Below are 23197 nucleotides of genomic sequence, written 5' to 3' on the forward strand. Positions count from 1 at the left end.
AGTACCCTAATGCTGCAATAAAGCCTGTGTAATATGTGAGGTTACTAGATTAGATTTTTAACCTCTTGCTGTAGATAAAACTTCTGTAAGATGAGTTACTGTAGTATCTGACATAGTTTGCCAATGCTGTATAAAACTAAAATATTTGATATGACAATGGGGTAAAAATACATCTGCGTTTCATTCACAGATGTGCTTTGAGTGGTTTACAAAAGGACAGCATGATCTAGAGAGTGATGTACAGCAGCAGCTCTTCAAAGAGAAAATTCTTAAACTGGAGTCATATGAAATTACAATGAATGGTAAGAAAATTATTTTGGTCAGCAGATTTGTTTTTTAAATATGTACCAGGAATTTGCTTCCTAAGCTTTCAAATTAAATATCCAAACAGTTCTGTAAATCAATGTAATAAAGGGGTCTTTATCATTTTGAGTTTTAATAGCTGTAGAGGGGAAAAGGTTATCACCTGTATTTGATACCTTCATTTTTCCAAAGAAACATAGAAACATTTTTTCATTTCCAGGTTTTAGTTTATTTAAGACTTTCTTTGAAAATGTGAACCTGTGTGACCATCGACTAAAGAGGCAAGGAACTCAACTGGTGAGTGTTCTGGCAAGTTCATTCTTGTATACTACCTGTGGTACCTTGGGGATGGGAGGAGGCAAGACAAGGATTCTTTAGCAGCTGTTTGACCTGGTCATGTTTGTATTAATATGCAAATCGTCCTTCTAGCATTAACGTTAAATTCTGAAGCTAAAACTCCAGAATTACAACAGTTAAAATTCAGCAATCGGTAGATGGAAGATGGTATGTAGCTTCTAAAATTTTGCAGGAGGAATGAGTGGACTACTTTTTTATTAATAATCATTAATTCTAGTGTGCATTTTTTCGCTTCTCCCTAGCAGGAAAATATTCCTCTCTCTTTTTCTTTTTTCTTTCTTTCTTTCTTTACAAGAGATGTAGGCCTATATTCAAATTCTAACCTACAATGTTTTTTAACTCCGTGGTCCTTCAATGTTTTTGTTAAATTAATGGTTACATGTGAAGTAGTTTTCCATAGGCATTTTAGATCTTTATCGCAGAGAGTTAACTTACTTCAAATGTATAATTTTTTGCCAAGTATCATAGTAGGTTTTCTGATAGTTTATTATGTGGTTATTTAACATGTTGACCTTTATGAAACAAATTCCATTCCCAATTAAATTTCTCCATGCTTTTGAAGTTTTTAATTTTTCAGTTGGCTTGATTGAGAGTGTTCTTCAGAATTTGTTTATCCACCTGTAAACAATTTTTTTTCTAGTATAAATATACAAATCTGCAGCTATTGATTGCACTTTGCCTTTGCCAAAACTTGGCAGCATGTGGGAAAAGAAAATCTTTAAGATTCAGTCAAAAGATGCTTTTCCAGCAGATGGAAGACTGTTTTGTTCCTGTGGTTCAACTCTCCCTATTGTGTAAGAAGTCAGTCATGTTTTACTGTTGTTCTTTCTTGCGTAGAGTGTAGAAAAACTGGAATTAATAGGAATGGATTTCATTTGGAAGATTGCAATGGAGTCACCTGATGAAGAAATTGCCAATGAAGCTATTCAATTGATAATAAATTACAGCTATATTAATCTAACTCCCAGATTGAAAAAGGTAGGCATATATTTGTACCTGAAAGTGCTTTGACATTCATAGAGCCTTGATACTCTGCATGGTAAAAATGTGTAATTTGTTGGGTTCTGCTCAGTTTGAGTAATTCCAATGATTTTGGTTTAAGTTTGAATTCATTTGTACATTTTATCTTTAGGATTCAGTATCACTGCACAAGAAATTCATTGCTGATTGCTACACACGATTAGAGGTAAGGGACAAATTCTAAATTGTTCGTGTACCTACAGCCTTTTTCAGTTTTTTTATCTTAGAATAACAGACTACAATAATTCTGTTTAAAGAAAACATTTATTTCTGCAAATATTTCTTATCCTCTCTGCTCTCCTGGACATGCTAATTGTCCATGTAAGCCAGCACTTATATTCTGCTTTGTATTGTAGGCAGCCAGCTCTGCGCTTGGTGGTCCAACGTTAACACATGCTGTTACAAGAGCTACAAAAATGCTTACAGCAACTGCTATGCCTACAGTAGCAACATCAGTTCAGTCTCCTTACAGGTAGGCCTGGCTTTAAAAGAATAAATATGACAGTAGACATTTGCTCCCAGCTGCTTCCCACATGATTTTGAGTACTAATTAAAATTCTAAATACTGGTAGTTGTATATTCTGGTGGTTTCTCAATTGAATATTCCAATTGCAATGCAATTTGAGTTCCAAAGAGACTTTGAAAAACCTGTGGTTTTAAAGAAAAATAAAATAAAAAGAAATCACCCCCTGCCCCAACCTGCCAAAAACCAACCAAACAAAAAAACCCCACAGACTATTACCAGCCTATTAGTCATGTAATATATCTGGGGTAGTGGGGTTTGGTTTTGGTTTGTTGTGGTTTTTTGGCCTGTTTTGGGTTTTGTTTGGTTTGTTTTTCAATTGGGACAGGAAAGGATGGGTTTTAATCCTTTAGCTTAATTTACACATACCTAAATGTGTGTAGCTTAAATATATGAGCGCAGGGTGGGACCTTTATGAACATGAAGCTTCTTCTGAAGCTGGCTACATCTCAAGCAGTGTAACACAAGCTTCTTGGCCTGTTTACCTAGTTAATTTCAGCTGAACTAACTCCAAGTTTAAGGAATTATATTTGAAAATAGGTAATTCATGGTACTTGTGGGCATTGAAAATTAATCTCTGAGACAGGTTACTCTTGTGTTCAATGTTTATCTCTAGGTCAACTAAACTTGTAATAATTGAGAGACTGCTGCTGTTGGCAGAGCGTTATGTGATAACAATAGAGGTAAGATATGTAACTTCTTACTAGGTAAGGCTGAGAACACAGCTTCCAATATTGTTAAAAATAGGAAAAGTTATTTAAACCTATGCAACTCTAATAATTTTGTTACATACCATCATAGAAATGTCTTTGATTTCAAGGGTGGTATTTACTGTCATCCTTCTCTTCCTGTAGGACCTTTACTCTGTTCCCCGAACTATTCTACCTCATGGTGCCTCTTTCCATGGACATCTTTTAACACTTAATGTTACGTACGAGTCTACCAAAGATACCTTCACCATAGAGGTATGTGTGCACAGGTTACGTGTTGTTCATGTAGCTGCTCTTGGGTTTTTCTGATGCCTGGACTGAACAGAGTAAGCTGCATTTAAGGACTTCAGTCAAGTTGAAAACTCTATTTGAAAAACGCTAAAAGTGTGTATAAGGCTACTGTAATGGCTGTGTCCGTAGACTGTATTTTGATCATTATTCCAGGGTGGGGAAAAAGTAGTTTTCTTACTGTTGGTGATAGAGCATTTCTACTGCTGTCCTACCCTGTCAGTCTCTTTTGTGGACAATACCTTTACCACCCTATGCAGAGGAGCAGGAAGACTTTAATGGAAGATTTTTCTTTTTTCTCTTGGAATTTACTGCTTGAGTAGACTTACTGAACCAGTGTCATTTAATTTTACAGGCTCATAGCAATGAAACTGTAGGGAGCGTCAGGTGGAAGATAGCAAAGATGTTGAATTCGTCTGTGGATAATATACAGATATTTGCCAATGACAGTCTGGTATGTTAACTACAAAGAATTCCCATTCTTTATGAAATTAAGTCTCTTTTCCAGAACTAAATGATAAATATTTTCTTGCAGCTAACAGTAAACAAAGATCAGAAACTACTCCACCAGCTGGGCTTCTCTGATGAACAAGTCCTTACAGTAAAAACATCAGGAAGTGGGACTCCATCAGGGAGCTCTGCAGATTCCTCAACTAGTTCCAGCAATAGCAGCAGTGTATTTAGTTCATCCTATGCAATGGAACAGGTACAGTGTAATAGCCTGAAACCTTCCCTCAGGTTTTACCTGTAGGGGGGAATAGGTGGGGGAGGCACTGCTGGGGTGGAAGAGGTACAGTAAGATGAGACAGAAGCTGTTCGCATCAGTTTGAGTATCTGGCTGTGCTTTCAAACTGTCATTGAAACAAAGCATTTAAATGAGCAATTGCCTTATGCATGCAGACTGGACTTCATAATCTGTATTCTGTCACCTATTGTAGCCTGCTTGGTGTTTATTAATGTCTACAGGGTCTTTTAAACAAATATATTGGTCAGGGGGAGAGATTTCCAGGTTTCCATTATTAATAAAGCTGCAGTATGAGAATAAACTAAAAAGCATCAACTAGCATGTTCACACTGTTCCTTGTATGTTTTGTATGTCACCCCTAACTAAAAGCTGACTTCAAGAATTGATTGTTAAAAGGGGAATAATAAGGTAATGTAAAAATTCAAATGTTGTCTCAGACAATAAAGTAACTGGGATTTCTGTGGGCAGGCTGGCAACTGGGTTAGCTGCTTCAGTGACGAGCTCTCTTAAATTACTTGCAACACAGAGGGGAGAAAGAGACCTTTGTGTTTCTGCTTAATTCTCAGGAGAAATCCCTCCCTGGAGTAGTCATGGCTCTCGTGTGTAATGTGTTTGATATGCTTTACCAGCTTGCCAATCTAGAGGAGCCAAGGTAAGCAAACTAAATGATTATTGGGTATTGAAGAAATGCTCACACTGCAAAGTTTGAATAGCTATGTATTTCACAGCGTGTAGGCATCCACCAGGCCACAGTGTGGCTGAACCCTATTTTGCACAAGTAATTTCTGATAACTTTTCAGGATAACACTGCGAGTGAGGAAGCTTCTGCTCTTGATTCCCACTGACCCAGCTATTCAGGAGGCTCTTGATCAGCTTGATTCCCTGGGAAGGAAGGTATGGATTAAGCAGTAACTGATCTTGGTGATATTAACAAAAAGGATTTTACTACCAAGTTTCTTAAATTCCCTGTCAGATTATAATCTGTGAAGGGTTTGCAACTCTACTGCAAGTTAATGCTCATGTTAAGTATTATTGACTTATTTCCAAGCAGCTGGAGGTGAGAGAGTTATTACAGGGATTACAGGAAATGTATTGCGAATTACAAAAAAAATGCGGTAGTCTCAAAATATTTCTTCTGTTGCTTAATTCTCCTAGAAAACACTGCTATCAGAGACAAGTTCTCAGTCTTCAAAATCACCGTCCTTGTCTTCAAAACACCAACATCAGCCCAGTGCTAGTTCGATACTAGAAAGTCTTTTCCGATCTTTTGCTCCAGGCATGTCCACCTTTAGAGTGCTCTACAATTTAGAGGTAAGAAAACAAATTTACTTCTTTTTACTTGTGTTTTTGAGCACTAAGGTTTAAGGAGTTCTAAGTTTCTTGGGCAGGAGTCCACTATGACAGGATAATTATGCAATATGGAAATGTCATGTCATAGTCTGCTTTTATGTTTGTGATAACTTCTACACAGAATGAAAGGGGTAAAAAGTTCCCCTTTAGAGACTACACTATGAAGCCAGTCCCTTCGTTTTGTGATTTGCAAGGTGGAAGGAGTATTCTTAACTAAGTGGAGGGGAACAAAGAAACATCAAAGTTCTTACTGTTTAGGTGAAATTCCTGCTTGAATCTCCAGAAAATCTGAGTATGTGATTTTTAGCATATATATTGGGGAGGGGGGAGGAATTTGCTCTCTTAAAAATTAATGGCAGTTGTTGTTTTGTTTGGTTTTGCTTGATTCAATTAAAAAGAAAAAGAACGCTAACTTCCCTCCTGTATAAGTCTATCATGTTTTGTATGTAGAGGCTAAGGAGGAAAATTTTTGAGAAGCATTCAGCCATGAAGAATTTTCATTATCCAAATGTGCAGAGCATTTACACAGAAGCTTCTGGTCTGTTTTAGCAGTGCATGTAAAGAGGGTGGAATACATACAATTTTTTTAGCCCCAGGTGTTCTCCTGAGTAAGTGCTTTAGCCGAAATGCTGGATTGGACCCTGTAAAAAGGTTCTTCCCAAGTGTTCAGTGGATGGATTTTAAAGAGCATGAGAAAGATCAGCTGGTGTACTTGTTAGAACACTGTAATCTGCATACTGTGGGAGGCTGGACAGTTTCTAGTTCTACTCACAGGTCCCACTGTTTATAAGGACTGACTAGAAATATAGTTTGAACAACTTCAAGTTGGAGGAGCAGTTGCCAGCACCTTCAGAAACAGTGGACAAAGTTATTCTCTTTCATTCCTAGCGTGTGCCAAGATTACTGTAGGAATTTTCGTGTAGTTGCTTTTCTTTGGGCTTCTGCAGTCTAATGTTAACTTTTTGTCTTCCTACACTGTCATCACACTGCAGTCTTGGGATTCCCCCCTTTTCTGTACAGCTGAAATGAAAGATTTTTGATGATGTCTTTGAAGTATGTTAACAAGTTCTACAACTGAAAGCAAATAGTTTAGCATATCACAGCAAGGATATCTTGTTGAACTGGCAGGTTATATTACAGTATGACGAGACAGTTATCTGCTGCTTCTGTGCCAGAGGAAATAGTAAAAACGAGTAATAAATTGCTTGCTTTTCTGGCAAGGGATGAGAGGTGGTAAATTGGATTAGATGTGTAGATTATATGAGTGGACTTGTTCCTCAAGTCCAGTCAAGCCAACTGGAAGATGATTTCTGTCAGAAGAATGATGTGCTTTTTTTAATCCCTCAACTGGTGATCTGTTGAAAATACGAGAACCAGTCTGAACTGCTTTCTGAAAAAATGTGCACAGAAAATTTGCAGAGAATGTGAAAGAGATGAAAATTAAATGTTGCAGATGTTCAGGGTTATATCATGCAGTGTTGTGATAAGATTTCATGCTTGGAACTCTAAACCATTCTTCTGACCTGTGAACCTGGAAAGATGCATTTTGTTTTCCCACATGCAGCACTGATGGTTGTACATGCCAAAGAGACTTTTCAAGAAAGTAAATAACTTCTGGGGGTTTTCTGGGGTTTTGGGAGGGGCTGGGGTTTCTTTGTTTGGGTGGTGTTTTGGGGTTTTTTTGTTATGTAAAATTAAGTGAAATTGATTATAAATGTACATGAAATCTGACCCACAGAGACCAGAGACTTCCTTATAGCTGTGTTTCTGAGTGTAACTGCATTCTGTGAAATTTAGTGCTGACTGAAAACAGGAGGGATGATACAGTGCAGAATTACCTGGACCATCTTTAAAAAAAAAACAAACCAGTAATAGGGATATAGTTATGTTTCAGAAGGCATGAATCAATAAGTAAGCCATCTGTAGGGTGTTGTACGGGATACTGTGAACTGCAGGTCTAGAAAGGAGGAGGATTTGGGCTCTTAAGGAGCACCAACTGAGCCTGAAGACATTTCATGTGCTTTATCCTTTTCCCTAACAAGTAAATTGCAATGAGAAAAACATGCCCTTTGATACAGAATAAATATCTGTAGTAGCCATAGTTGTCCTGAATATTTTTAATGTGATTTCTCTTTACTGACTCCAGCTTTGGATAAGTGTAAATTGCTTAATTTGTAGTGGATTTTTTTCTGTTATACTTTTAACCTTCAGCAGATAAAGAATAATATGGGCGAGGGGTGGGGTGTGTATGCATGCTTATTTTCATTTATTTTAGGTACTGAGCTCCAAGCTGATGCCAACTGCAGATGATGAAATGGCAAGAAATTGTGCCAAGTCTTTCTGTGAAAACTTCCTCAGAGCAGGAGGTTTGAGGTTAGATTTCAAAATCTTGACTCAACTTATAACACTTCATTTAGTTAGCAGTTCTGCATGGTTTCTGATTTCCACACTGTAGCACACTAGTACACCTGTCAGCTTATTTTTCAGAGAAGATCCACCCAGATCTGTTTTTTCATCATCTAGTGTCTGAAAAGCTACTGTAGCCACCATAGTTATGTAACAGAGTACTTGTTAAACCCCAAAATAACTTTAGGCACAGATAAGCTTGTGAAGTGTAGCTTTTACTATAAGGTAGTTGATACCTGGATAGTTAGCAGGTAAGTGTTTCAGTTCAAATTTGCAAGTGTGTACGTTACACTGTCCTGCATAGATACCAGCGGACACATTAAGCAGTCAAAGCATAGACTGTGCAGTGGGAACAAAATTAAATTCTCTAGTCTCCAAAATTCAGACCCTTCAGATGAGAGTTGAGGAACAGTGTGAGTGGTTTGGAAGACGTGGCAATACTGCTTGTGCTTGTATCAGATTTATCAAGTATATGTTGCTCTCAGCAATTCTGTCCACGCTCCCCCACCCCATAGATCCTGAAGCATTTTCCAGCAGGAAGAGAAAGCTTCCATCTGTAGATGTAGGAAGGGAAATGGGGATGTTAGTCTCCAAAGATTCCAGTTTGGTGGTTTTAACTGGCATTCAGCTGACTGAATAGGAGGAGGGAAGGATAGAGATAAATTAATTGTAGCTCTCTCCTAATGTAAAACATTTTCAAATGGAGTCTGTCTTATTGATTTGTTTTTAAGTTTGGTGGTGAATGTGATGCAGAGAGATTCCATCCCATCAGAAGTAGACTATGAAACAAGACAGGGAGTCTATTCCATCTGCCTGCAACTTGCAAGGTATGTAATTGCCTTTCATTAGAGAAAGTGCTGCTTTCTTGCCTCCTGGAGCGCACCTTGTAACGTTTAAGACTAATTGGTACTTCAAGTTCTGTTTCATTCACTTGCTCTGAACATTCAAAAATAAGCCTGACGTTTTTCCTCTGTGAATGTAGGTTCTTGCTTGTTGGCCAGACAATGCCTACCTTACTGGATGAGGATTTCATTAAAGATGGGGTAGAAACATTGTCCTCACGCCCTTTCCGTAATGTCAGCCGACAAGCAAGTAGGCAGATGTCCATTTGTGGAACACCTGAGAAGTCATCCTACCGACAGCTCTCTGTGTCTGATAGATCTTCCATTAGGGTAGAAGAAATCATACCAGCAGCAAGAGTTGCCATACAAGTAAGGAAGTGTTTGATTTATGGTGATGTAGCAGTGTTCTCTCCAGCTGTATAACTCATCATGTTTTTTATACAGGTTCTTGCCCAGACTCCATTTTAAAAGCCTCTGAAAATCCTGACCATCAGTTTCTCTTCCTGATCTTGATATGAATTTTAACACAATTTCAGAATTTATTTTGTCAATACAAAGGGAAGCAGTACCCCAAAAGTGCTCACCGGCAAGAGATCTACACAGAAATCTCACCTGTGACTTACTTTCAGTCACACTTAACTCAAGATCTTGTTCTTGTTAATTTTCTGTGAATAGAAAGGAGAAGGTTCTTGCTTGAACCTGTGGCTTATAGTCCCTGTTTCTTTAAATTAGAAATTTTGGGCAAGTTTTTTTGTTTCAGATAGCTCATTAAAAATTAAATTTGGTTGGTAGTTCCCTGGGAAAAAGGGAACCTTTTCAATACTTTAAGAAAATGCTGGTTTCCCCTTTATAGGTATGTCAGTGTAATTAATCTGAGACTGGCTATTTACTAAAACAGTCTAATCTGATAAGAACTCAACCCATTTGAAAGTTGAGTCCAGTTGAAAGAAACTTTGTAGCTAATGTAAGAAGCGTGGCTATGTTAGGTTCTTGGGCAGTGCTTCCCAAATGGATGGATATGATTTGAAATCAGCATGCCTACCTCCAGATAGGTGAAAAGGGTATCTATCCTAGTGGAGAATTTAAAAACAAGGTACTTCCTATTAAGGGAGCAATACTAATCTCTTCTTAGGAACAAAAAGGCTCTTGTATCCTTGAGCCTGCTTAGAGAAGAGAGAGGAAAACAAATCCAAATATCGATTTGACATGATCCAGAAGATACATTCCTCTTATCCCCGTGATTAACAAAGGCTGTTGAATATCACAGAAGTAACTGCTGTTTCTTGTTCCTTCAGACTATGGAGGTGAATGATTTCACTTCCACAGTGGCTTGTTTCATGCGACTCTCTTGGGCTGCTGCTGCGGGACGACTGGACCTCGTGGGAAGTAGTCAGCCAATAAAAGAGAGCAACACTTTATTTCCTGCTGGGATTCGAAACAGACTTAGCAGCTCCGGTAGGTTAACTGTGTCTCTAAACCAGTCTAAAGAAAGTGTTTGGTTTATTCTTAATCGAACATTTTTCGAAGCTTGAAGCTGAATTGATTGGAGTTGGACTCGATGATCCTCTTTGGTTCCTTCCACCTCAGGAATATGATTGAATTACACAAATGTGAGCAAAATGCTGTACTTTCATGTGGCATTTGGAGAAGATTTTAAATTGTAGAGAGCTGAGCAAAAGCTCAAAACATCTGAAATATGTAATGGCTTACAGAACTTTTTCATTTCTCAATGCAGGAAGTAATTGTAGTTCAGGAAGCGAAGGAGAGCCAACTGCACTGCATGCTGGTATCTGTGTGAGACAGCAGTCCGTATCCACCAAAGATGCTCTGATTGCTGGAGAAGCCTTGTCCCTCTTAGTAACCTGCCTTCAGCTACGCAGTCAGCAACTAGGTATGAAATAGAATTGGATTATTCACTATCTAGAATATAAGTAAGGGGGGGGGGAAGGCTTTTGGAGGCAGGCAACTGCAAAAAACAATGAGAAACTTCTAGCTTTGTAAGCTGAGACAGCTCAAGTTAAAAACATAACATTTCATTAAAAATTACAGGGGGTTTTATCCAGGACTAAAGAACAGGTGGCATGAAAGACAGCATGTAGTGCTGTGCCTTTGTGAAATGTTTTGGAAAAGCTGACTTACTGCCAGTATATAAATATTTGCACTGGCTTTGAAGTATGTAATTCCGTAAGTGCTGCTGTTTGCATAGCTGGTGTTTAGTACTTGAACCTTTGTGTACAGGAAGTGTAAACATTGGTGGTGGTGGAAGGCGAAGGAGAATGGTGTTCTAATGTGGTGCCAGTCTCTGAGGGAAGGAGATGGGGAAATATGCAAATAGCCATTACTGCTTTTCAGTGTTGATGGGGGGATTTCCTCTAGATCCTGTGGTATTTTAATGCAAGACTGTAACTGAATTATTTAAAGTTTTAAAATTTTATTATTTTAAGAAAAGATAGTCCGATACTTTTCTATTCTAGGGTCTTTTTACAATTTGCCATGTGTTGCTGATTTCATCATTGACATACTGCTTGGATCACCAAGTGCTGAGGTGAGGATCCTTCTCTGAAAACTTCTTAAATGTTCTACTTCTTAAATGTGTACGCTTTGATCATTTAATATGGTCTGAAGGTGAAATTGTTCATTATAAATATTCCCACAGTTTTTTGTATTTGAATTAACAACCTTTGTATAATTGTTAGTAATTCCAGTATCTAGTGATGTGTTGATAGAAAAAGCTGAAGTATTACATTCTTTAGGCTTGTTGAATCTGTGAGGCACACAGGACTCTGCTGTGGCTAGTCTAAAGAAAATACTCTCATTTTGGTGAGACAAATTCTGTAGAACTAGTAATTTAGGGCAAGTTCCAAGTAACTTCCACCTCAAAAGATTTGGGTAAGTTTTAATGGACTCGTGTGAACTATTGAAAATTTTTACAAATGTCAGAACCCTCCTAAAATTCATTCTCCCTGCTTTAAGATTATTCTGGATATTCTAAGATCTAGAGATTTTCAAGTCACACTTACTTCATTTCGTTGCATCTAATATATTTTGCATTAAGTCATTGCATCTTCTTCCCCTTATCTGAATCGATAATCTGTGTTTAATAAAGCATCAGAGCTTTTAGCTCAGGGATGAGAGTGGATTGCTAAATCCCTATAGATAGAGAAACCCTGGCTGGTGGGTGCAGGGATCATAGTCTGGTTTACACCAGCTTTTCAATGTCTGTTCTTCCTGTTAAATGTCTAACAAAACAGAATTGTATTTCTTACAACCTTTAAGCAGCTGCAAGTGTTTGACGATGATACTGTTTCAGATTCGTCGTGTTGCCTGTGACCAGTTGTACACCCTTAGTCAGACAGACACATCAGCTCACCCAGACGTACAAAAGCCAAACCAGTTTCTCCTGAGTGTTGTTCTTGGTGCCCAGCTGCCTCTTTGGTCACCAACCAGCATCATGAGAGGAATCAACCAGAGGTGAGTCAGATGCATGTTTATTGAGGAAGCGAATCACGTTTTTAAATAACTAGTGCTGTGGAAGCTCTGAGGTGCAAGGGATTAGGACTTCGCAAGTCTGTCAAAAATAGACATCCCTGTCAGACCCCAGATAGTTTTGGAAGTATGTAAATTGAAGGGAAATCAAGCTGAATTCTCAAGGTACAACTCATCCTCTGCAAACTCTCACAGTTCAGCTTATTTGACTTCCCATTCAGGAGGTGGTAACTGCTAAATAGGCTTGCTTTTTCTAGAATGTATTCATGGCAGTCAGAACCTGACTGGAATCCTGCATGAGGAACAGAGGTGATGGGATCTGTGACAGTAACATTGAATTTATTTGATAGTATTGCATAGATCTAGATCAGAAACCAATCCTAAAGGCTCCAGCTTTTTCAGTGATGTCCAGACCCGTGGTCTGATCTGATTTCTTGTTGCTTATGTTACCCACTACACCATTAAAGACAGTAGGTTTCACCTCTATTAACTTGTCCCTTACTGGCAAAAGGTTTTTGAATCTAGCAGTAATTTTAAACAGGAATTTCTAGAGGAATCTGAATAGAGGAGTAACTGAGAAGTTAAACTATGTTGTTTTATTGTCATCTGATAATTAAAATTGTTATGAGGTGAAGGAAGAAAGCAGGATTAAATGTTGTTCATAACATTCAGAAGTAGCTGTTGAGAAGAAATTTGTTTTAAAGCTGCAGCGTGTGCATGCAGAAGTGTACCTAGATGGCTATGCTACTTTGGATTATATGGACAGAGCACACAAGCCTTAAAGGCAACTGCTTAGAAAAAAGTTTCTGATTTTAAAATAAACTTTCTTTCTGTTTGTACCTCTTCCAGACTTTTGTCCCAGTGCACAGAATATTTTGACCTGAGGTGTCAGTTATTGGATGACCTCACATGTAAGTATGTGCAGGCACACATGTCATTCTGATTGTACCTTCCAAGCATGTCCTACTTCTGCAGACGAGATGTAGAATTGCCTTCATGGAGTGGTTACTACACCATAAACTCTATGTGACCTGTCAGCGTGCTGGCTGACTTGTGTTAATGGTGGCATGGACTGTTTTTGGCATTCAGTAACAGCAAAGCAGCTCACTCCTTTTGGAAAGTGAAATGCGTTACTCTGTATACTTTGTACACATTGTGAGGAGAAACTAGACAATTACCAAACTGTTTGAAATTCTTGGTATTTATATTCTATGTTTATAGAGCTGTTAATTTTTCTGGGTTTTCTTTTTCTCTTGCAGCATCAGAAATGGAACAGCTAAAGATAAGCCCAGCTGCCATGTTAGAAGATGAGATCACCTGGCTAGACAATTTTGAACCCAACCGCACAGCTGAGTGTGAGACCAGTGAAGCTGATAACATCCTGTTAGCAGGACACTTGAGGCTCATCAAGACTCTCCTTTCACTTTGCGGAGCAGAGAAGGAAATGGTTGGTAAGTATTATTCCTTTTTACTCTAAAGCGACTAGACTAGTGTGAATTTTGCATGGCACTAACAGATTACTTGATCCATAGACAGTACGTGTGAAGACATTATAATACATGAGTAGAAGTGATGCAGAGCTATAAGAAGCCATTTTGGCAGTACCTTTGACATTTAATAAAATATTAGATATGGTTTTTGTTGAAATGGTGCTATTAGTGATTTTGCTGTTACAGAACACCTTTTGACATTTGCAGTGATAATGTAAGTATTTAACAGTAGATGTGGATTACTGTGTTCCAGGTTCATCTTTGATTAAGCCATTGTTGGACGATTTCCTCTTCCGAGCATCCAGGATTATTCTGAATAGCCATTCTCCAGCAGGCACTGCTGCAATCAGTCAGCAAGACTTTCATCCAAAGTAAAAATGGAATTTTTTTGTTTATGCTGGTATTTGTCCTAGATCTCTTGAATGCAAATGTCACACTGGGGCTACAGATACTAGCATTTAATATCAATGTTGGAGCATTCTCCAGTTCTCTACATTTCCTACATAAGTGTCCAAATAGCATTTTTGTAAGTTTTTGTGTGACCCAAAGTCTTTTGCTTGTCTGTACTTCTGAAGTCTGTGCTTTGTTTGTTAGATCAATGATGAACTGCAAGCACAACTGAGTGCTGATTTTATGAGTCCAAAGAGTACTCCTTTAGCTCATCATTGCTTGGGAAGTTGGCTAAATTGGAGCATGAGCAGGAAATTAACTTTGCAACCCCCTTGTAAATTACAAACTTTAAAGTTCTGCTGTTTTCTTCTTCCCTTCAAAAGAACTGTGTTTTATAAAAAGCTAATGCAGAGTAAGTCACCTTGCACCTGAGAGCTGATAATAGGCCAGAATATGTCAAATGGGCAAAAAAGAATAGGCTTTTTCTTTCCTGTCACACCTGTCTTCTGTTACTGCCATACAATATCTGAAGGGGTTAGCTTGTGGAGTTTTGTGCTGCTGCAGCTGGATTGCTTACCATTACACTGACTAGTTGGTGTTAGAGTTAGATCGGGCATATCCACACTGCCTTTCCCCAAACCTTAAAGAAGGTTCCAGTGGAGCATTTAGCAACCCCTGAAATAAATGGGACTTGCTACACCTTAGTGTTTTGCTCCAGCATTGCTCCATTGCAGTGTTTGCTTAAGGTAAATAAAGCCTTTTCTTTGGCCTTTAGAAGAAAGGGCTAGTGTGTTTGATGGTACACTGAAAAGAGCTAAGTGGAAGTGTTTTGTAGTGGTCTAGCGCAGCTGAGGTCTAAGGTCATCTCTTGTAGCAAGTTAGATATCTGGTCTAGCTCTTTCAAGGCTTCTCTCCCTGTAAATAAGTCATTATGTCTCCATCAGGGTTACAGTGATAGAGAGTATCTGTCTCTTTGTCCTCAGATATACAACCAATTCTGTGCCGCCTTCTTAGGGCACCTACTTTTCCTTGCTACTGAATGTTAAAAACGAGTGTCTCCATATCACGCAGGGAGGCTTATTTGAAGGAGTGTTCTTGGTGCTGCTCTTCTGATTTGATTCTTCCCCATTTCCCTTCCCCAAGAAAGAAAAACAGCACTCTGCAGTCTCTCAGAAGTGTTTTATCGTTTTAAGTGTTTCTTTTGAACATTAATTGTCACTTGTTCTGAGTAATATGGCCTTCTGGAATTAGAAATAATTGAGTAATCTATAAAATAGATCTCAAATGTGGTTTTCTTTTTAGGTGCAGTACAGCAGATAGCCGATTAGCTGCTTATGAAGTGTTAGTAATGCTGGCTGATAGCTCACCTTCCAATCTCCAGCTTATTACAAAAGAGCTGCTTTCTATGCATCACCAGTGTGACCCTGCACTTACCAAGGAGTTTGATGTAAGCAAGAAGCCTTTTTCGATTTGTATTAGCATGGTTGGGAGTACTGTGTATGATGTATGTAACTGCTCCATTCGTGAAATTTCCCTGGGCTTTAATTTAAAATTACAAAAAGCAAATAAGAATAAATGCTGACCCATTTGATCATCTTCAGAAGCAAATACTCCAGTGAGTCCTTTGTCAGTTACTCTGTGGATAAGAAAGAAGTATTTCCTAAATATCACCAATTTTATTTACTTACATTTGAGGCCATTTTTTTAAAGCCATTTTGTACAAAGCATTAAAAAGCTAAATGACAAATGCAGCATTCTTGCGATCTTTCAGAATTTATATTCCTGGTTTGCAATTAAATTGCTCTTAACAGTTCATATGAAGGTGATTATAAAAGCTATTGTATGTTGCTGGAGTCTCATGCTTTTTATAATTGACTGGGACAAAAAATGTGTTTGTCATTCTAGTATCTTCCACCAGTGGATAGTCGCTCCATTTCAGGATTTGTGGGACTGAAGAATGGTGGTGCTACTTGTTACATGAATGCTGTCTTCCAGCAGCTATATATGCAACCTGGCCTCCCAGAGGTAATTGGTTCTACATCCAGTAAAGTCCTCTTTCTGGAATTACTGTAACCTGAACTGCAAGTTCATCTTAGCACCATTTGTAAATGAATTATTTAAAAAAAAAAAAAAACAAAACTGTGTATGTACTCATGTGTGCATAAATGTATACACACAGTAAATATATAAATTATAAGTTGTTATTCTGTGTGACATGACAACTTACAGTAATAATTTTGCCAAGAACCAATTTAATAAGGTTATTTGTTTTCTTCCAGGCTTTGCTTTCCATTGATGATGATACAGACAATCCAGATGACAATGTGTTCTATCAAGTTCAATCTCTTTTTGGTCATTTGATGGAAAGCAAGCTACAATATTACGTACCTGAGAACTTTTGGAAGGTATTACGTCTTTCGGTTTAGCATATATGCTTTCCTACTTAACAAGTAATCATTTATTCAGCCTTTTGTCATTGCAGAATTTCTAGAGTTAAAGTGAGTTCTACTTCAAAAAGTCAAAACATATAAAAATAACAATTTTCTTTTTAAAAAATCACTTTATTGATATGTATATGGTACAATCACCCTTTTATGTATATTTATACTATATCTAGATTTTCAAGATGTGGAATAAGGAACTTTATGTTAGAGAGCAACAGGATGCTTATGAGTTCTTCACCAGTCTTATAGATCAAATGGATGAGTACCTCAAGGTAAAAACCTCAAGGTTTTCTTCCAGTGTTTATATGCATCTCCTTGGTACCTTTTCTCTTTTTCTCCTTTGCTCTTTAGAAAAAAAGGTAGAGAGCCATTCAGTTTATTTTATAATCTACATAGTATTCAGAAGTTTAAAATTCCTATTGCTTTCTCAGTCTTTCACTCTGCAATATATCCAACTGACGTCTAACTTTACATCTCCAACAGAAAATAGGAAGAGACCAAATTTTTAAGAATACTTTTCAAGGAATCTTCTCTGATCAGAAGATCTGCAAGGACTGTCCTCACAGGTAATGTTAAAATTAGTGCATTAGTTAGTTACGTGGTCCCATAACTATTAAAATACGTAGGTCAAAACAGCACAAGAAGGTAGGCACGTATGCCTTTGTGTGAGCATCACAGTTGCTGATACCTATGGGGCAAATGCAATGTTCTTTCCTAAGCGTATGTCTTGTTAGCGCCAGTTGGATAGGTTCTACTCTGTCAATGCCTTGACCATTTTTCTTCTTGAATTTAGGTATGAGCGTGAGGAAGCCTTCATGGCTCTCAACCTAGGTGTGACTTCGTGTCAAAGTCTGGAAATATCATTGGATCAGTTTGTTAGAGGAGAAGTTCTAGAAGGAAGCAATGCATACTACTGTGAAAAGTGCAAAGAAAAGGTATTGATTCTGAATGTATGTGAAAGCAGATTTAGCCATAACTTGGTGTTTTCTTAAGCATTACATGGTCATAGATGCCATGCTTAGATACTGCTTATTCGTTCTACATTGAAGATGTAATCAAAAGGTTAAATCCATAAATCCATGCAGATGGCATTCTTCATTCACAGTAATTCATACTGTAGATCGAACATTTAGAGGGATGGCAGGATGGTAGAAATGTTCTGTAACATACCAGCCCACTGCACAAACTCTGTATTAGCTGCAATAGCAATTTTTATGTATAGTCATCCTATGGTCATCCTCCCTCCCGTGGCTGTATTGCATATCAGTTCAAGATGGCTGGAATTAGACATCTGTAGAATACTACTACGGAATGTTTGAGGTATACAGATAGAGGTGATATTATCTTTTCTTTTTAAGAGAACTACAGTGAAGCGCACCTGCATTAAGGTCTTACCTAGCCTGTTGGTGATTCACCTGATGAGATTTGGCTTTGACTGGGAGAGCGGGCGTTCTATTAAATATGATGAACAAATAAGGGTAAGAAAACTTTCTGTATGGCGCCCCCTCCTCACCCCTCTCCTCGTGGAGTGGAATCTCACTCTTCCTATTCATTCTGCGATTCTGGTCTGATTCTTCCTTCTTTCTTCCACATTTTGATACTGGGATTTTAAGTACATGGTACAGTTACATCATGGTCATGCTACAGAAAATAAGGAAGGCTGTAAGGAAAAATACTTATCTGCAACATTCTTGGGGTCCTTTCAGAAAGCAAGAAGAAAAACCTCTGTAAAGACATTTTGTTTAACTTCTGTATCATAAGAATAAAAAGTTGAAGTATCATGTTTTCCTCTGGTGTTCCCAGTGTGGGAAGTATTAATATGATTCTCATAAAATTACAGTACACGGGTATGCAACATAATCTCTCAGTTAATCTGAAATATCTCTTCAAACAGTTTCCCTGGATGCTGAACATGGAACCTTACACTGTGGCAGGGATGGCTCGCCAGGACTCGTCCTCAGAAGCCGGGGACAATGGTAGAAATGCAGATCAAGGAGGCGGAGGCTCCCCAAGGAAGAAAGTTGCTCCTACAGAAAACTACGAGCTTGTTGGTGTGATTGTTCACAGTGGCCAGGCACATGCAGGGCACTACTACTCCTTTATAAAGGACAGGAGGTAATGGCCAAGAAGATTTGCGGGGAGGGTGGGTGGGTGAGAGCAGTCTAAACACTACTTGTTTTGGGAAGTTATAGTGAGCTATTCAGAGCACTGTTGGAAGCACCCTTCCCTTTCTTAACACCCAACATTGTGTGTTAAGACAATAACTTGAGAAACCATTGTTATAAAAGCCTCAGGAATTCTTACGTACCTTGTACTGCAGTTTGAGGCTTCCTATGGCATTAAGTTGCAGGTGATGTGCTGCTTGTATTTTTAATCAAGCTTGTTTTTTTAAGTTAAATTTTGACATTGATTGAACTAAGCTTTCTATTTACTGTCAAACACAATTTCAGGGTTGGCATTTCTAGGGTATTCAGGGTGGTTTGGTTTTTTACTAGGCAATCAAGTAACTTTGTTTCTGTTGTGTTTCTGTTCTGTTTTGATCACAGGGGATGTGGAAAAGGAAAGTGGTATAAATTTAATGACACTGTTGTCGAAGAATTTGATTTAACTGATGAAACCTTGGAATATGAATGTTTTGGTGGAGAGTATAGACCTAAAGTCTATGATCAATGTAAGCAGAAGTACAGATTGGTTTACAGTAGCTTTATATTTCATACTGGTTCTCAGTAGAGGTAGAGCTCAGTTCATCGTATCTACTTTGAGTATCTTAGTCTAATAATCCTTCCAAAGCATTTTTTTCCTGAAGTTTTCTGTTTACTGAAGGGCATAACCACTTGTACTGAATATTAATTGAACCATACGCACTGTTGTTCAGTGCTTTACAGACTTAGTTGCAGAGGAGATTCAAAAGTAAAATGGCACCTTGTTAAAATAGTTTAAAAAAAACAACCTCCACAAAACAGGCCTTGTTTTAGGCTAGTGAAAATGATTGTGCATAGAACATGGTGTGGCATCATAGTTAAACTTTTCAATGCTTTAAGAATTAATTCCAAATGCATTTCCACCAATATTTACCTGTTTCATAATTCTGATAATTATCTTTTTAGAATACAGATGCTTTTTGCAAAAATATTTTAGGATTCAGGTTTTCATTATTTGCTACTATAGACTGATGTTTTAATCAGACAAATAATTTTATACTGTCACAATGTATATTAGTTGCACACCCAGTTTCACTGTCCTGTAGGAAAGGAATTAAAAATGTACTAAACCTTCAAAGGCCTTCATCGAATGCCTTTTCTCCCATCAGCTAACCCTTACCCTGACGTGCGTCGACGCTACTGGAATGCCTATATGCTGTTTTACCAGAGAGTGTCTGATCAGAACTCTCCGGTCTTACCAAAGAAAAGTCGAGTGAGTGTTGTGCGTCAAGAAGCTGAAGACCTCTCATTGTAAGTTCTCTTGTGTCTGTAAAGATTTCTCTTATGTTGATATCTAGATCCTATCTCCAGAACTAAGAAATTAATAATTCATGGTCAACAAAGGATTATACTGCCCCTTCTGATGTTTTGGTTTGCCTTTTAAGCTGCTTAATCCGTAGTCTTTTATTGCTTTTGTATTCCCTCCTTCATACTGCTGTCACTATTGGAGTAAGAAGTTCAAGCTGACTGACAGCCTTAAGTATTTAGGCTGTCATTTAAATTTGCCTTAAAATAGTGGTACAGCCAGTATAATCTTAAACTTCAATGGTAGATTTGTCATAGGATTTCATTATTCACCTTGAGCTTGTATATATTTCAGATCTGCTCCATCTTCACCAGAAATTTCACCCCAGTCATCACCTCGACCCCACAGACCCAACAGTGACCGCCTCTCCATCTTGACTAAGCTGGTTCGAAAAGGAGAAAAAAAGGGACTTTTTGTAGAGAAAATGCCTGTGCGGATTTATCAGGTAGAGCACTCCAAAAGTGGCAGCTAAATCCTACTTATAGGAAATTTAAGCACATAGTAAGAGGAACACAGTAACTTCGAAGGTGGACTTGACGTAATTCCGTTCTTGAAAGCAAAGCTAGAAAATAATTCTGGATTCTGACATGAAGTTATTAACAAGCTGCTTATTGGTACATAGTTGTAAGTTTTGCTGTCCCTTCTCAAAAAATTGACCCATCATTCTTTGCTTTGAAGAAACTGCAGGCAAGTTAGTCAAATATGAGATAATGGCAGCAGTCAACATGCAAGCAGGGAAAGATGAGAGCAGAGAAGATGCTTCATTTGAAGTACTCTTGAGGAAGAATGGAGAAGGCAAATTACAGTCATCATGTAGTTCTTGAGTTCACAAGAATGTAAAAAGGGGAGAGGAGAAACCAAAACCAGCTTCAATTCTGTTTGCGTCTGCTAGCTTATGTAATACTGAATATGTTCTCAAACAGGAAAACAAGGATGTTGAAGGCAACTTTGCAAGTCAGGGTTGAAAATGGCAGAACAGTGAGGGGATGGTGGAACCTGGATATCGGTTAGCTATCATAAGAGGAAGGTGTCAGTCTGCAGGCCTGCAGCTCTCGTCCATGCAGGAGAGGATACAATCTTGCATATATTTGGGCTTTTGAACACACACCATCCTGCTGATTGCACATGCACAAGACAGCCTACGTCACATACACAGTATAAACTGTGCAGGCTATGTATGGCCTTCCACATGGGCTGTATCAGGGCATTAAGGGTCATTTTTAGGCATTCCTGTATTTGGGTTTGTATTATTACAATAAACAGAGCTTGGCTCAGATTTATTGAGAGTCTTTCAGCAAAATCTCATTAAAAAAAAGAGAGGCTTGGCATTTAAGTATGTTATTGTGGCTACAGCTTGTAATTATACCATGGCTCCTCACTCTGTACTTGTAAATTTGCTAAGCAATACTTTCAGGTTTGAAAGGTGTTATCTTGGCTTTTTTTATTTAAAGCAAGCAAAAAAATAGAGCTCATCAGCAATGTCTTCCTTTTTCTTTTCCCTTAATGGCCAAATGATTAAGTCCCTTATCTGTTGTCTTTGTGTTCTGTAATATCCTTGGAAGAAAATCCCTGGTTTTATACAAATCTTCTAAGTCTCCTATATGTATTTTCCCCTCCACTTAATTAGTGATTCAGAGTGTGAACAGAATAGGTCTGCAACTGGTTTTTAAACACCACACATATTTACATAAAAGATGCAATTTTAGATAAATGTACTTTGACAACATTTTAAATTGTTTGCCACCTTTTACTTTTACAGATGGTAAGAGATGAAAACTTGAAATTTATGAAGAACAGAGATGTATACAGTAGTGACTACTTCAGTTTTGTTCTGTCACTAGCTTCACTGAATGCTGTAAGTACCTAGGTGTTAATCTTAGAGTGTTTGGAATAATTTGGGTAGAAAAAGCCACAGAAGCTATTTGGGTCGCAACCAGGAAAACTGGAAGAGAAGGGTTGACCTGATCTTCCTTTTCCAGCTGAGCAATTCATTGTCTCCAATAACTTATCACACTGCTATCCTCTGTCTCAAAGCTGACTCCAGCCTCCTGCTCTAGTAGTGGGAGAAACATCACTGTGTTGTAGTAAAATTTATGAAATAACACACAGCATTTTAATGATGCAAATTGAGCTGTAGAGGGACAGAAATTCCTCTGTATATGGAAGATCAAAAAGTTGGTGTTAGTCATCTTGAAGTTGATAGACTTTCATTGGAAATACAGTTTACTAATTAACTTTTTCTAAACGGAGTAATAAGCAAACCAATATTTATTAAGTTTATTGAATTCACAGATCTAGTGGGCCTTACAGCAAGTTTGTTCCTGTTTTAGCATATTTATTAACTAGCATAGTCAGTAATGGAGACTGTTCTTAGCATGGAAAAATGCTTTGGTCTGTTTCTTCCAAATGAAGTTAACTACTTGAATAGAACACCTTCACGTGTTTGAGACAACATGTGTGCTGCAGACATACCTCTGCTCTGGAGTAAATTTGACTTTTCTTTCAGACTAAGGTAAAGCATCCTTATTATCCATGCATGGCAAAGGTGAGCTTACAGCTGGCAGTCCAGTTCCTCTTCCAAACCTATCTCCGAACCAAGAAGAAACTCAGGTAAGGCCTTGTTCTGAGTTCTGTAACAACATATTATGAGGCTTTTGTGCTTGTCAGACCTACAGCACCTTGAATTAAATACTGCAGGTAGCATAGACATTCACAGGAGTAGAAATACATTTCCGCTTTGCGTTGGAATCCCATTGCAAAGAAATCTGAGAGAGGAAAGAGGGTCATGTATAACCGGACAGTTTGCTGTCCATTATTTCGGTGTCAGTGGATTGGGCACAGAGAGGCTTTAATGGGTTTAAAGACAGTAGGTTGTTCCAAAATACTTCTCTAAGCGTTTTTGTCTTAAGCTACCTAACATATTTTCAGTTAAAGTCAAAATTCTTTTTATTTGGCAAACAAGAAACATGGCTTAGGTGTTGGAGGTGTTTTTTTCCTCTTTCATTATTGACAGTTGTCCCTGTTTTGTTAAAGGGCTGATACAGAAGAATGGATTGCCACCATAGATGCACTGCTCTCCAAAAGCATTGATGCTTGTCAGTGGTTAGTTGAATATTTCGTCGGGCCAGAGGGCCGGGAGCTTGTAAAGTAAGTAGTGGTAATTCTGTTTTAGGTGGTTTGTGTTTCATGTCTGGATAAAGCTTCCTAATAATATAATCTGGCCTATACTGATGTATTTCCAGAGAGTTGACTACACATTTGTTAAACAGTCACTCTAGATAACCGCTTAGGTTTTTATTTCTAGTATTTTCTCTCACTGTGCAACTTTGCAGCATA

At 38.1% G+C, this 23197-nt stretch overlaps 1 protein-coding gene across 2 annotated transcripts in view; it reads left to right on the top strand.

The window, feature by feature from the left end:
- Positions 1-23197, top strand: part of USP24 (ubiquitin specific peptidase 24) — a 69220-nt gene that overhangs the window by 30264 nt on the left and 15759 nt on the right. For both annotated transcript variants that reach the window (XM_064455022.1, XM_064455023.1), the window contains 36 exons: positions 191-302; positions 524-600; positions 1498-1638; positions 1793-1846; positions 2037-2152; positions 2820-2886; positions 3058-3168; positions 3557-3655; positions 3737-3907; positions 4513-4598; positions 4747-4840; positions 5102-5257; positions 7572-7669; positions 8434-8529; positions 8685-8913; positions 9840-9999; positions 10280-10435; positions 11019-11089; positions 11855-12015; positions 12880-12941; positions 13290-13481; positions 13774-13891; positions 15213-15357; positions 15816-15935; positions 16190-16315; positions 16528-16626; positions 16838-16920; positions 17148-17289; positions 17713-17832; positions 18249-18469; positions 18901-19025; positions 19665-19806; positions 20156-20306; positions 21621-21716; positions 22368-22471; positions 22895-23008. In XM_064455022.1, coding sequence (XP_064311092.1) covers positions 191-302; positions 524-600; positions 1498-1638; positions 1793-1846; positions 2037-2152; positions 2820-2886; positions 3058-3168; positions 3557-3655; positions 3737-3907; positions 4513-4598; positions 4747-4840; positions 5102-5257; positions 7572-7669; positions 8434-8529; positions 8685-8913; positions 9840-9999; positions 10280-10435; positions 11019-11089; positions 11855-12015; positions 12880-12941; positions 13290-13481; positions 13774-13891; positions 15213-15357; positions 15816-15935; positions 16190-16315; positions 16528-16626; positions 16838-16920; positions 17148-17289; positions 17713-17832; positions 18249-18469; positions 18901-19025; positions 19665-19806; positions 20156-20306; positions 21621-21716; positions 22368-22471; positions 22895-23008 — 4415 coding nt within the window. The remainder of the gene's footprint in view (positions 1-190; positions 303-523; positions 601-1497; positions 1639-1792; positions 1847-2036; positions 2153-2819; positions 2887-3057; positions 3169-3556; positions 3656-3736; positions 3908-4512; positions 4599-4746; positions 4841-5101; positions 5258-7571; positions 7670-8433; positions 8530-8684; positions 8914-9839; positions 10000-10279; positions 10436-11018; positions 11090-11854; positions 12016-12879; positions 12942-13289; positions 13482-13773; positions 13892-15212; positions 15358-15815; positions 15936-16189; positions 16316-16527; positions 16627-16837; positions 16921-17147; positions 17290-17712; positions 17833-18248; positions 18470-18900; positions 19026-19664; positions 19807-20155; positions 20307-21620; positions 21717-22367; positions 22472-22894; positions 23009-23197) is intronic.

The sequence above is a fragment of the Phalacrocorax carbo genome, chromosome 6 (genome assembly GCF_963921805.1).
Source record: "Phalacrocorax carbo chromosome 6, bPhaCar2.1, whole genome shotgun sequence".
NCBI classification, from domain to species: Eukaryota; Metazoa; Chordata; class Aves; order Suliformes; family Phalacrocoracidae; genus Phalacrocorax; species Phalacrocorax carbo.